The sequence below is a fragment of the Anabas testudineus genome, chromosome 9 (genome assembly GCF_900324465.2).
Source record: "Anabas testudineus chromosome 9, fAnaTes1.2, whole genome shotgun sequence".
In the NCBI taxonomy this organism is placed as follows: Eukaryota; Metazoa; Chordata; class Actinopteri; order Anabantiformes; family Anabantidae; genus Anabas; species Anabas testudineus.
Window position 1 is genome coordinate 9293009 of NC_046618.1, and position 13990 is coordinate 9306998.

Here is a 13990-nt window from a genome sequence, read left to right on the forward strand (position 1 = left end):
GTTCTTCAAAGCTTTCCACACTTGCCATATGGGCATGTGTGGAAAGTGGTGGTGGTTCCAAAAGTCCTGTCAAAGAAATTAATGTGGTCAATAAATAAAATATCTTTGAGTTGTGTTTTCTGTAACTTTGCTGTGAGGACTGATTTCAGTATGAGATTTGGAAAAAAGCCAATGACCTTCTGAAAGTCTCTGCTGCTCACCAGAGCCACTGTGTTGTTGAATAGCAGATAACAGTGTATTTGAATTAGTGAGGAGTGCGCAGTGTGACTCTGGTTTCCTGATGAGTGGTGGGCTTGTACTCTGTGTAGGGGAAGTCCCCCCTCGCTCGCCACAAGGAAGATACACAGGACACAGGATCCGCTGTATCAAGTCAGTGTCTGACGCGGTGGAAAGCAGAGCAGCACTGTGGAGTGTTTGGGACCACTACTTTTCATGTATGGTCTGAGCAGCAAAGACAGATTGGCTTTAAATCTCCTTTCCCAGAGGACGGAGGCGAGATCATCAGGGAGGTCTACGGCTGTGCGTCACGCGGACTCAACTTTGGGACTCGAACAGCTGGAGTGGTGGGAAAGGAGTCGGACTTTGCCCTGGATTTTTTTTTGCAAGTGAAGATGTTTTTTCCCCTTTAATAACAACTTTATTACACATTTCTAACACCTGACCTTTTCAGGTGCTAGAGATTGACGCGTCTTTTGCGCACCGATATTTGACGTGGACTAGAGAGACTTATGTGATCGTTTTGAGTGGTTGTGCAGTAGAGACTGAAAGTGTCTGGGACACTGTGGAGCTGTATATGTGTTTAAATGCTTGTGACCCTGTGACCTACATAGACACGTCTCTCCGCTGTCGCCTTATCAGTGTGTGGCAGCGCACCGGGCTGGGTCGTATCAAATAAGTTTTAATAACTAATTTAAGTTTGTAATATATAAAATGTACCACCCCTGCACCTTCTCTAAACCACGGTAGTGTGAGGTCACATTTGAGTTTTCATTGCCGGCCTGTCATCCTGAAATGCGCCAGCTGATGCGGTCCTCTATGTCTCCGTGTATTATCCAGCTGGTTGAGAGAACTGAGCTCTCCAGCCTGTGAAGTGGTGCCGTATTCGATATTTGTTTGTTTAAAAGGGCGTGGGGGCTGCTACAGTAATCTCCCTCTCCTCTCCCAGTCCTCCTCCTCCTTCTTCTTCTTTAAGTTCAACACCATCAGCAGAGGCGCGTCGGGGTTAATTTAGCTCCGGGTTGGAGAGAGTCAGGGCGCGCACAGTGCACCGATCACTCCCGCTGAGGCGATGCCCTTTTGTGGAGAGGTTTCTTGCCACACAGAGGACAGACGGCATTCAGAATCGGGACACAGGGACACAAAGAGAAGAACTGCATTTTAAAAGGCTCCATTCTTTCCCGGCTGCCGCTGGGTGTTGACTGTGGGTGTTTTGAAAGGATCTTTGTTGGCCGGAGAGAAGTAGAGAAGAAGAATACGCCCCGTGAACGGCCCGGGGAATTTTATGGACAGGGTTACCACAGTGCAGCCGATGCTGTCATCCACTCCACCTCTGCACGCTGGCCCGGGATTGGTAATGTTGTTTTGCATGAGGAGCGTAACTTTTGCGTGTTGTTTTACGCAGTGATTGTACGAGTCGTGGATGATCAGGACGCAGACTGTCACTGTCAGTATGAACTTTCTCTCCCGGGTACCTGCGGGAGAGCAGTTTGAGCCACATCATTAAGTTCAAGGAGTCATTTTGTGGATATCTGCCTGAAGGATGCCAGTTGATAAATTCGCCAACATGGAGGAAAAACTGTGGATACTGGAGGATCTGAACATGATGTATATTCGTCAGATTGCTCTGAGTTTACAGGTAAAAGTTTATCACATGTATCACTGATGTCACATGATCATTAAGCTGAGAGGTGTGTGAGTGATCGGGCCTCAGATTGTTTTAATTGCTCACTGCTGCTCACAAACACATTACATTTATTTTCAAACATGTCTGCCACCCACCCACCCACCCACCCTCAAACTCCCAAAGTACAGTGCATTACTGTGCACAGCTGAGTCTGCAGCTGCTGTGGTGTGTTGGAAAGTTTGCAGAGGATTTGATCCTTTCTCTGTGACAAACAAGTCAAGCTGACTCTAGTGTTGTCTCTCCCTGTATAGATGGCACAGCTCCCACTGACAGCTAACAGAAAACAACACGCTCGCTATCCATCTCTGCCTCTCTTTCTTCCCCCTTCCAACTGGGGTTCACAATCAGTCCACAGCTGCACATGTGGGCCTCATAAGTCCCTGTGGGAGTGTGTGCACGTCTGCAAATGTGTGCAGGCTGATATTGTGTTCTGACACTGAGAAAGGAGTCCTTGCATTCAACACGACACACGTCATTTACCACCCTGTTCGCACATCTCCACAATCTTTTTCATAAAATTCAGGGGAAAAGGAGACAAGCAGTTGTCAGACATCTTACAGGAATGTCACAGTAGATTTCTAATAAACCAAATTGTCACGCTCTACAGTCGGAAAAGATACTGGTTGTCTGTGCTGCAGCTGTTGAGAGTTGCAAAAGCAGAACCCTTCCTCGCTGTGTCAGCTGAAATCCAGTCCCAAAGGCCTTCAACTGTGTGATGCAATAGCCAGATGAGAACTGATATCACTCACTGGTGTGCAGGTGACCCGCTAGCAGTTCAGCATCATTTTCATGAACGGAGGTGTTGCTTTGTTTGCACTATGTATCAGTGCCAAGTGCCTCAGAGTGTGCCAGGTGTCTGGCTCTTTATCACATAAGTGGAGATATGTGAGTATGTGAAACAGCACATATACTTGCTGGCAACTTGACTTTGCAGGAACCCTGGCGTCTTCTTATTCTGCAGTGTTACACCTTCCTAATTGTTGAGCTGTCTCCACAACTGCTGTTAAACATCAGAGCCACTCCTCCTCAAGGATAATTTGTTAAAGTGACTTTCCTGAGACCTTTAATTCACCCGCAACCTGAGATGCACTGTCACAAACCAGAATCACGAGATCTTTTTACCAAGTTGATCAACAGAGCCTCTTTTGAGAGGGAAGCCTGCTTACAACTTGGTCATAGACTGGTGACACTTTGTTTTCGTATTGGCTGTACTGCATTATGTAGGAATGCATTTCTATCTAAAGACCTTTGCGCATTTAAGGATTTTCTGTTGTTTGTTTAGTTTTATTTCTGTAAATGCAATTGTACAGATAGGAATGTGTAATAATAAGATAATGAGCACTGTGGGAAAACTGTCTTGTTGTTTCTCCCCCTTCTCAGGGAGTTCAGAGGTCAGGGTTAGCTGGAAAGCTGCTTTACTCTGCAATATGAAGTAAGAATTATGGATTATTAGATGCAAAGTCGTTCTCATATTCACCCAGTAGCTGGTAAACACTTACTGTACTTGTTTGCTCACATACTCGCTCACCCTTCTCTTCTTCTGCCCCCATCTCTCCTCTGCCTGGGTGGGTTTATGAGACAGTGATTCTTTGTATGTCGCTGAGTTGCACAGCCCACAGTCTAACTGTAACTTCAGCTAGATATGGATGGCTTTTCCTCCAGGGTCTTTCATAAACATTCTGTTAGGTCAACATTACTTGCAGTTATTACACTGTAAACCCTGTTCTGCTCCTTTGTTTTTTCTGGCTGCAGTCTATACTAGGTTGTGAGTTGATTAGGTACACCTAATGCAGTCTAATAAGACAATCCAGCCATTAATCCACCTTCATGAGCAATAGAGCATTAGGTGTAAGAGAGGCATTGAATCCACTGTATGATCATTTTGGATGCTGTGCAAATATGTGTTTCCATTTTATTTAGTTAGACTAAGTGATCTGAATAGTGGTGACAAAATAATAGAAACACTTGTGAGTAGCATTATCATATCTTGCTACACAGAAAGACATGATGTTGTGTATCATTGTTGTGTATTAAATTTTATCCAGGTGTTCCCCATAAACTGAAACTGACTGCATGTCTGAAAGCAAGAGCAAAGGTGCACCACATCATGTTGCTCCTTCCAACGTTCTTGACCTCGGAAGTGTTTTCATATTGGTTTGTGGTCACCGCTGACAAACAGTTCAGCGTTAATTGAATGAATCTGGAGAATCAATTTTTTTGGGAGAGAACATGCAGCACTTCATATCGTTTGAAAAGAAAACCACAAACCAATATGAAAACATTGTGCCAACAGTGAAATATAGTGGAGGGAGCATCATAATATGGGACTGCTTTGCTGCCTCTGGACATAGACAGCTTTCCATTGTGGAGGGTGAAAAGGATCCGCAAGGTTAACAAGGTGGCCAACAGGACAATTTAAGGGTGGCTGTCCACAAGCTAAAGACATATAGACGTTTGGATATATTGCAAGAATATGTCAGAGCGAAATAATTCATCTTGGATGTTTTATAGGTCTAATTCACAACTACAGGAAGAGCTTGCTTGAGGTTATAGCTGCCAAGGGTGGTTCAATCACTAATTTAAACACTTTAGCCGTTACTTTTTCCACCATTAATGAATGTGTTTAATAAAGATGTGTATTTTTAAGCGATGGTCAAGTCAGAACATGTAAGTATCTATCCGTTAAAAATGTAATTAAATAGTGTTCGTGCATGTCCTGAGGTTCCAGCATTCCTCAGACATGTATAATTGCTGGGTTATTGCTTTTTAATTGCTTTCGTTTAATTCAAACTCAAGTGGGTTAATGACTGCATTCTTGGTATTGCTGCACTCGACTGTTTTCTTTAGTCTTCCTGTCGTCTTGTATGAGTCCCATATGACACATACCGCAGGGCTAATTTATTCACATGCAATGCGTGAAGATTCCTTGCCCAAAAATGCAGCATTGCCCTCGAAGGAAACGTAGCTGATAGGAAACAGGAAATGGCCTTGTGTAATTACTGTTTCCCACCGGGAGAGACAACATGATGACATGAAACCCATGGCCATTAATAGACACATACACACCATTTCCTGTCGCCACAGACCAGGATATACACAGTTTTCTTTCCTTATTTACTTTATATTTAATGTCCACCTGCTTTAAGCTTCTCTTTTATCCTGGTTTCTAGTCTCCTTGGGCTGTGGCCCCCAAGTCTTTTTTCCTTTTTCCCCTCTGATAGCTGAGGACCCTAGATGGGCACTTTTTCTCTGGTCTAATTTTAGCCTGCATACTGGCCTTGTTGTACATAGATCATGACTTTGTCGGAGTTAAATGTCGACATTTGTGAAAGGGTTTATGAGGTCAGTCAGTTTTACCAAAGTTATAAAAGCAGGAATTGTGTTGAACATTTATTTCATTCTATTAGTCACTCATTGCTTGTGAAAGTACAATACGTTTCCTTCTGTGTGTGTGTGTGTTTGTGTGTTTGTGTGTGTGTGTGTGTGTGTGTGTGTGTGTGTGTGTTGACCTCACTGGGTCAGAATAGCCCACTCAGACTTACTCAGAAGGGATGCAGCCTTGGGCATTATCCAATGATATCATCTTACAAAATAGTACAGAGATTCTCTTTTGGACTCTGCTGCACGTATTCAGATAGTAAACCATAAAACGGACCTGCTGCTATTTGTTGACCCTTTAAAAAATACAACATCGAAGGTAAAGACAGATAAAAACTTAATATGGTGCTGAAAATTCATTTTAATCGTTATTATTAAAAGAGCCTGACACCTTTATGCTAACTTGCAGGAGCTCAGCCTCTGACCCTGGTTTCTTGCTCCTCACCCAGGATCATGCTTGACCTCTCACACGCTCCTAAACCCTAATCTTAGCTGTGGCCATGCCTCAGATATTTCTGCAGATTCTCAACACCACAGACAGGCCTTAAATATCCATTAGCTGGTATTTATGCAGCATTTCTTCACCTGATCTCAGATGGCTTGACCGCTCTGATTGGGTAGGAACAGTAAATCAGTATCCTTTTGTGCATCTCTACTGTAATGTGTTTGTATTTGTAGTAAAAGCTAAGGTTAATCTTATTTATATTCTCAGTCCCCTGGTTTACTTGACCTGAACTTGTAGTTGTGATTCATTTCATTTGTAATGTAGTTTTTCTCAACTGTCTTCCACCTTTTATTCACCAATAATGTCATACATTAATGACATTTCTTTGTTCCTACAGCCTTAAAGTCACTATCAATATGTCCTTCCTTTAGTAACCAGTCAGCAGTTGAAATCTGTGCATGTGAGCATCAGTCACTCAGTCAGTGTGTGTGTTAGTTCAGCTGTAAGTTGTTTAGGTAGCCTATGTTACACCAGACCAGCTTGCTTCAGTGGAAGGTGTGCTTAAGCTAACAGCACTCGCTCCCTTGTGATGCAGGATTTACAGTCGCGTCTGAGCCAAAACACATTCCTTCACAACGGACCACTTCTTTGCACACTCTCCCTGCTGAGCTTATCTGTGTGCTTTTCAGTGTGTGTGAGTAAATATTTGCAAAGACTAATAAGTTAATACTCCAAGATTTACAATCACACACAGTACTTTGATTTAATTGGGGATATTAAGTTTATCACCCAGGACTTTGTAGGAGTATAACATTTTCTAAAGGAAATTAGTTTTGAACACAGTGGAAGAGTTTCTTCAGGGGCACTAATGAACAGAAAGACATTCAATTGTAATGTTATGTACCTTTAGTCTGTTTGCTGTGTGTATGTTGTGTGTCTTTGGCATCTGTACCATGGATAGCTACAGTAGGTTCCAGTTCTTCCAGTGCTGTATGCCAAAAGCAAGCACGGTGTGTGTGAAGTAGAGGAGAAAGGGGACTTTGTGTCTCATCACACACACACCCATCGCTCCTAAGCCTCAGCCAGCTTTTCCAATCCTCCCCGTCTCCCAGCCAGCCTCAAGTATACTTAGTCCAAACTGTCTGGCTCCCCAGCTCACCTCGGTACCCCAATGCTTCCCTTACCTTCAGTGGTGTTTGTGCTCCTCTTTAGTTTCTTCCCTTAACCATCGCCCATACAGTGGTTAGGGGCAGCACTGCAGGTCTGAATAGGCACCTCTGTATGAGCAGGAACCAGTTAGATGCTGCGGCCTGAGCCAGTTTCCTTTGAAAAACAGCAGGCATGAGCCAAGAGTGTGAGAAGAAGAAAACACCACGCCAAACGGAGAGGTGCTGTTAATAAAACATTGACCTGACTTTCTGCAACTTTTCAGCCTGCTTCTTTTTGTCAGCTGCTTCTCCCTCTTTGCTATCTCTGCCTGAAGCTATTTGATAATTTCCCTCCTCTATTCTTCTGTCTCTTTGCCTCTCACTCCGCTTTCGGCCCTTATTTCCTCACAGCTTTATCTCACCGTTCAGTGTCACCTGTCTTTAATCTTTCTTCTCCACACTCTCTGCGTTCAACCTGCACATGCACAGAAATACTCCGGTTTTAGCACATCATGGCTTCTCTTCTTTTTTTTTTCTTGCAATGAAAATTGGAGCCACTTAAGCCGTCTGAATTGAGACTGCAGGCATTATTCAAATCAGCACAGATTGGATTTAAGGCTATGTTTGACTTATTGTGTCAGCAGCTCACAACTGACTCACTGTTTTTAAGTGGAGTTACCAAAAATGCTGTATTCCTTTATAGAACATGTGATTAAAAACATCTGAGCCTGTTCTGGAGATGCAGCTGGTGGCGCAGACTATTTAATCAGATGGCTGTCTTTGAAAATGTGTGCAAGCACTTGCTAAAAGGAGCATTTTGTGTTTAATTGAGCCTGTGAGCCTGAGATATTGCTTTTCTGTTTGTCCATATGGCTGCAATTTATGCCTGTGCACATGTGAGCTATTTGTTAGCTTTGAAATAAACCCTGGTTCTCACAAGTTTACAGTTTATGTAGCGAATTCATGGCTTTTCTGTGTTTGATGAGGTTCATCTGAAGTATGAGATGGCATTTTAAGTATGCATTAATATGTTCACTATATTGCTGAATGCTTATCTGTCTCCTTCTGACCTCTTCTCTATTCATCATGCAGCGTGTGGCTTGGAATAGAGAATAGGATTTTGTGTGTGTGTGTGTGTGTGTGTGTGTCACTGGTGGGTGGGTGGGTGTGTTTGGCAAGGTGAAAACTCTGTTAGTATTTGGAGCGCTGCCGTCTAACCATCTGAGAGTCCATTCTGCTTTCATCAAGGACAAGGGTGGACGTTGCTTTCAAATATGATGTAATGATGTCTTCATGCATATTTTTCAGTATCCTTAAGAAATAATAGTAATAATAATAATAGTGTCACATAAATAATAGTTTTGTTTTAGTTGTTCTCTTCACTTTTGATCACATAAAACTTAAAGTGACACAAAGCAGACTAAGCAGATGGCCTCACAGCATGTGCTGAGGTCTTTGTTATCACTGCAACAACGGCACAGAAAGGCAAAATGAGACTGGGTTGTACGTGACTTCTGTTGTTGTACCTCTAGCCTTAGCCTTGAGAAGATAGATGACTGTGCTGTTAAGGAAAACCCAAGTGCCAAAGGCAAACTGTCAAAGGGGAATTCCAGGGTTTGGAGGCAGATCCCAGGACCAGGACTGCTGAAAGGGGCCTCTTGTTGTGGTACGAGGTGTTGATAGGCATGGCTGAGCTGTACTACCCCCAAAACAGCGATCCCTCCTCCGTCTCGCTTTCCCATGTTGGTAGTGGAACAAAACTGTCAGCTGGATGATGTCATGTTTGGGACCTGTGGTCAAAGGCTCAGGGTCTCTGCCGCTTCAAAGCACTGTCACTGTCCAGTGTGTTACTGGACACACACTGGCAATCTGTTGTTATGTAACTAAGTTTATTGATGCACTATTTTAGACCTACATAAAAACACACACACACACACACAGCTCATGTCTTCACAGTTGGTGAACACAGCTGTCACTGTAAGCTCCATCAAGATTGTGTGTGTGTCTGTTTTTATGTGTGTGTACATACATAATTGAATATGATTACTGCTGAGTGAACTGTACAATAACCAGTTTGCAAGAGTTTAGCAAACTGATGGATTAAGGATCTCATGACGTTTTTTTGTTCGTATTTTGCAGACGTTCATATTTCTGTAGTCATACTGAAAGTCAGTGAATGAGGTATGAATGCACAGTTTTTGTAATCTAGATTTACTGCAGAGATATAAACACCTTAGTCAAGTTCATTAACTATACAGCTGCTGCTAATTCAACAAATGTCTATTTGTATGTTGTGAAGTGTGAACTTCAATCAGCTGCTATGTGATGTTGATCATTGTATATGTTTGGTGCCCGGCTACAGTCCTATCTCAGCATACTTGAGGTTAGACGACAGTAGAGTCGATATGTTCTGCAGCCCCTCACTGATCCTGACAGTAGTAGGAAAGCAGGTCTCAACATGCTGCTTAGTCCTGAAGCAAAACAAGACCGTGACAGGATTTTAATAATATGAATGTGATATCATAGACATAAGGCATAGTTGAGCAAGAGAGATGAGACAAGAATTGAATGATCCTGTTTGAGTATCTTATTGTCATTTCATCTTATGGTCAATAGGGGGCAGATGGCCTGATGCTCTTGAATAAACAAATAGTTTTCTTCCTCCGTTGTCAGACATTAAAAACAAGTTATGTCACAATATAAATAGTAAAAGCTCATTGTCAAAACTGTAATTTTATATAAAACAGACATAAACAGAGCTACGCTAAGGTTATGCAGCCCAAAGTGTATTTCACATGTACTCACACATGTACTATTGTTGATGCTGTGTCACCAATAAAATAACAGTGGTTTTTACATTGTTTTTACATACTATTCTACACATCCTGGCAACAGAGCAACTGAAGCTTATTGATGCGTTTCAGTGCTTCCTTTAGGTCAGTCTGCATTATGTGAAATTGATTAAGGACATATGTTATGTCTTCAGTCACTACTCTAGGCTGTGATATGAATAAAGGTTTTATTTTATTATGACTGAGTTTACGAAGAGATTCTAAATATGACAAAAAGGGAAGATACAGAGACACATGGTGACTGGACACTTTATTTTTGTATATCTGCATACATAGGAAGGAAGAGATCTTAAAGATGTACAGTAGAACAAAGGAAGAGAAATGCTTGTGGAAAAACACTCTTGTCAGTGAGTCAATAGGAAATGCTTGAGTCTCAGAGGGAGGAGGGCTGAGTAGGTAGTCTAGCTCGAGGAATGTCCTCTCATCCTGTGAAATACAGTGTGATGACATTGGGAATGATGCTATTACTCATTCAGCGGGTCCCTCTGAGTCATTCAGCATGAGAAAACTAAAGCTGAGTGCAGGTATGTGTGTCCTCTTGAATCCAGATCTGTTTTATCTTTCGTACATCGTTGTGTTGACATTATTATTTACATATGAACCCCACAGTGGGGCGTGAGCCTGAATTTGTCATTGACAGCGCTTTTCCGGCCGGCTCCCTGGAGCAGCTCCTAGCTGATGAAACCTTAATCAGATTAACGCCAAGATATTTACAGCTCTAAGTCCCGAGTTATCAGGACTCATCTTATTTTTGTTGCACATGTCTGATCGCACAGACATACGAGCTTCGATTTGGAGAGAGAGGTTTGCATAAGAAGCTCGAAAGCAAATATTTGTAAAACGATGTTGTAGCTTTTAACATTGTCGTCTGTGTTTGATGCTTTTGATGCTTTGACTTCTATGGGAGTGTCCTCTGCTCCCCCACTGAAGTGGATGCCATGGCAAAGCACCCCCTTCCTCTGTTGCCTTTAGTTACAGGTAAAGAGATGTACTCTCGCAGCCAGATGCACAGATGTATTATTGCACCGCTGAGTTGCACTTTGGTGCTCTGTTGCTATTAGTTAAGGCTGCCCACATGCTGACTCTCTCCTCCTCCATTCTGATCCTCCTACACGTCATCTGCTGCATCTCTGGACTGTGTGTCTCATTCTACGTCTCAGCTTACGCACAAACACCACACAACGAAGCAAGTGTTGTGCTTTTTGTCTTCCTTTGCTGAGATCGTATCTATTTTAGCTCTGCTGATATTTAGGAAAAGTTAAGACAACAAAAAAAATGGCAGCATTGTTTGATGCTTTTCGGTTATTTCCTGCAGAGATCTTTATCTTCCTTGTGTTTGCAAAATATATCCTGGCTTCTCAGTTATTCGTTTTCCAGTGTAGATTCCCTGTAGTCTGACTTTCAGTCTGCTGATTCACCCTGACCCCACATTTTATTCCCACACTTAATTCTAGCCGGACTCTTCTGTGGTTTCTGTTTCCACCTGCCTGCAAATCACCATCATACATCACCCGTCGACAAGGCGACGCGCTCTGCTGCAGAACGCCAGTGTGCGCACATGAGCTAGGCACTAAGCAGAGGCAGGCACAGAAAGTGAGAGGTCAGAATGAGACTCATGAAGATTGTTGTTTCGCCAGGAATAATAGGTTCTGTCAGTAAAATCGCCAACATCTCCTGTACTGATTGTAGTTTGCTGCTTAATTTCATTTGTGTACAGTGCAGCATTTTCATATTGAAAAATTAGATGTTGGCGCACAGTTATGGTTAATGAGCTGCCAACAAATTCTATATCGTGGGAGGATTTTGAAGTGTGCTGTAAGTTTATTTAGGGCATTTTTTTGTATTGCTAAATAATCTTCACATAATATTACCAAACCTCTGAAGAGAATGTTTTGGTGCTATCACTGGAGAGTGATCTACAGCCGCTTCGCTTAACATAGGTCACCTGCAGGGAGATATAGCTGCCACTGTGCCCTGCGATTATTCAACAGCACTTGAGCCTCTTCACATGTTTAGTTTATTCCATGCTTGAAAAATGCTGACATGCTGTTTCCTGACTTACAGGTATGTTAGCTGCTTATATGAATTATGGAAGCAAGTGAGAGCAACCAGGGGAAACTGGGAGGGTTTGTAGTTAGTGTGCAGCCGTGCAAACACTAGATTGACTTGTGCCTTGCAAAAAGAAATAATTGAGATTAAAAAACGGTCATTTTTCCACAGTGGGCAGTGTCGGCACCGAGCACTGACACACTCGCTGGCAACACACTTCAAATTACCACCAAAATCCTTCTTCCAGTTTTTCCCAAATCGCTGTAGACTGTGCACTGACATGTGAAGATTGTGGCGTGTTCCTGTCAACACATGAGGAAAAACAATCACAACAACAAACTGCAGCTCATTTACTTCCATCTCATTTAAGGCGTGTCTGGAGGTGGGGGGGTGACCCTGGGATGACACTGTTCTTAAAATTGTTCCCAACCACCCCAGACGCTTCTCCCCCCTCCCTGGAGGTCCCTGGACACAGCTTTGCCGCTGTGTTAAATGACAATTCTCTCTGCGCTGCTTGCGTGCAGCTACACACAGATTAGTCACACACACACACACACACACACACACACAGACACACACACACACCCGCCTCCTCAGATACTGCTCTCGGTTGGTCCATCAGTCGGTCCGTCTTTGTCCTGCCTTGTGCTGGCAGTGTTGTGAGTGAACAGGGACTGGATCTCTAGAGCCCACTAGAAAAACGACGACGACACTTTGTGTGATGTTGACAATGAAGACGACAGAGAGAGATGTTCCCAAACTGCCGACAGCGGGGCTGGTGATTTTAACTTCTGAGCCTAATAACCGGCTGCTGTTTGCGGATTATTCAGTGGACATTTCATTTCTCCTATAAATGGAGGTGGCCCATAGGGACAGTCTGAGTTAAGGTCGCCTCTGTGTGGGGTGTGCGGGACGTTTCACGGACTCCGGTGCTGCGTAAAAGCGCCGCTGCTGCCAGGTTTGGTTAGTTGGACAGCGGAGCGCTCCTCCTGGACTAGGATGAACAACTCGAAGAATCAGAGGGTAAGCTCGCTGTTTTCTTGATACCGAGAGAGTCAGAGCCACTGAAGCGTGAGATGAAATGGAAAATGTTAGTTTAGTTGTAACACAGTCTGCGTCACACCGCCAATGAATTTGGGTATTTTAACGAGCGCCGAACCGCAGAGAGGCGGATACTGACACTGACAGAGTCCAGCTCCAGTTCACCTACAGGTCTACTCTGATGAGGGAACTCTGGAAAGTTGACACTAACTCGGTTAAAAGCTGCCCTCTTCATCTCCACCGCGCGTTTCCATTGGAACATACTTTGAATCAATAAGATATTTAGATGATTTGTGCTCACAGCTGATTGAGCCATTCATGAAATCCAAACTTTTACAACTGGTTCACAAAACTTTCAGCTGGGACAACACCATTTCTTTCTGACTGGACGAAGATGGAGGCAATGATATGTCAACTGTGTATAAAATGTGAATTGACCTGAACATGTTGTTTCATTGGTGTGTGCCGAATCAGGGTTAGTGAGGTAATAGTATGTTAGGAGCTGCACATTAAAAACTCTTAAGAGGAGTTTGTTTACGGTCGATCCAAATTTGTTCCAGTGTGGTCTATGACTGGCACGCAGTAGGCGTGTCCCTTTACTTTACAGAGAGATGATCAATTCAGTAATAGCAGCTCATCCTTTCTTTACTTTGCCACCTTGAATAACTTGTCCCTCTGTGCCTTGTGTGGGGTTCAGTGGAATAAATGGCGACATTAGCCTCAGTTTTATGTGCGGTGACACTGGGCACTGTCAGCCAGTCTCTAGGAGTGGAAACGTTGTGACAACTGTGGAATATTACTGCAATACAGACTTATATTGCCCAGCCGTCTCATGTGAATAAATCTTTCCAAAGCATCACGAGTTAGCAACACAGAAACATCATTTTGAATTTTGGAGTAGAAAATATATCGAGATGTGAGAACATTTAGCATAACGCATAGCAGAGACCTGTCTACCATGTATTCACATTTCTATTTCAGGAAGCAGTACATCATGTTTTCCACTTAAGCAAACACACCACAGACCTTAGAAAAAGCTAAAAAGAAAGAGAAGCCACAAAAAAACAGAGCCTGAGTGTGTGGGACAGGCACTGGTTCTATATTTTAGTTTGAACGCCAGACACAAAGTGGTCAGAGACTTAGCTCCGACCACTTCTGAAACTGTCAGTGGGAA

The 13990-nt window shown here is 43.1% G+C and overlaps 1 protein-coding gene across 4 annotated transcripts in view; it reads left to right on the plus strand.

Annotated features, from left to right (window-relative positions):
* The window catches only part of rtkn (rhotekin), a 49470-nt gene that overhangs the window by 14436 nt on the left and 21044 nt on the right, over positions 1-13990 (plus strand). The window contains exon 1 of one of the 4 annotated variants that reach the window (XM_026344050.1): positions 363-1855. The exons of 2 other annotated variants lie outside the window; for them this stretch is intronic. In XM_026344050.1, the coding sequence (XP_026199835.1) occupies positions 1760-1855 (96 nt within the window). In that variant the 5' untranslated portion in view covers positions 363-1759. Of the gene's footprint in view, positions 1-362; positions 1856-12393; positions 12799-13990 lie in introns of those variants that run through there. One more of the 4 variants, XM_026344051.1, reaches the window with a different exon arrangement.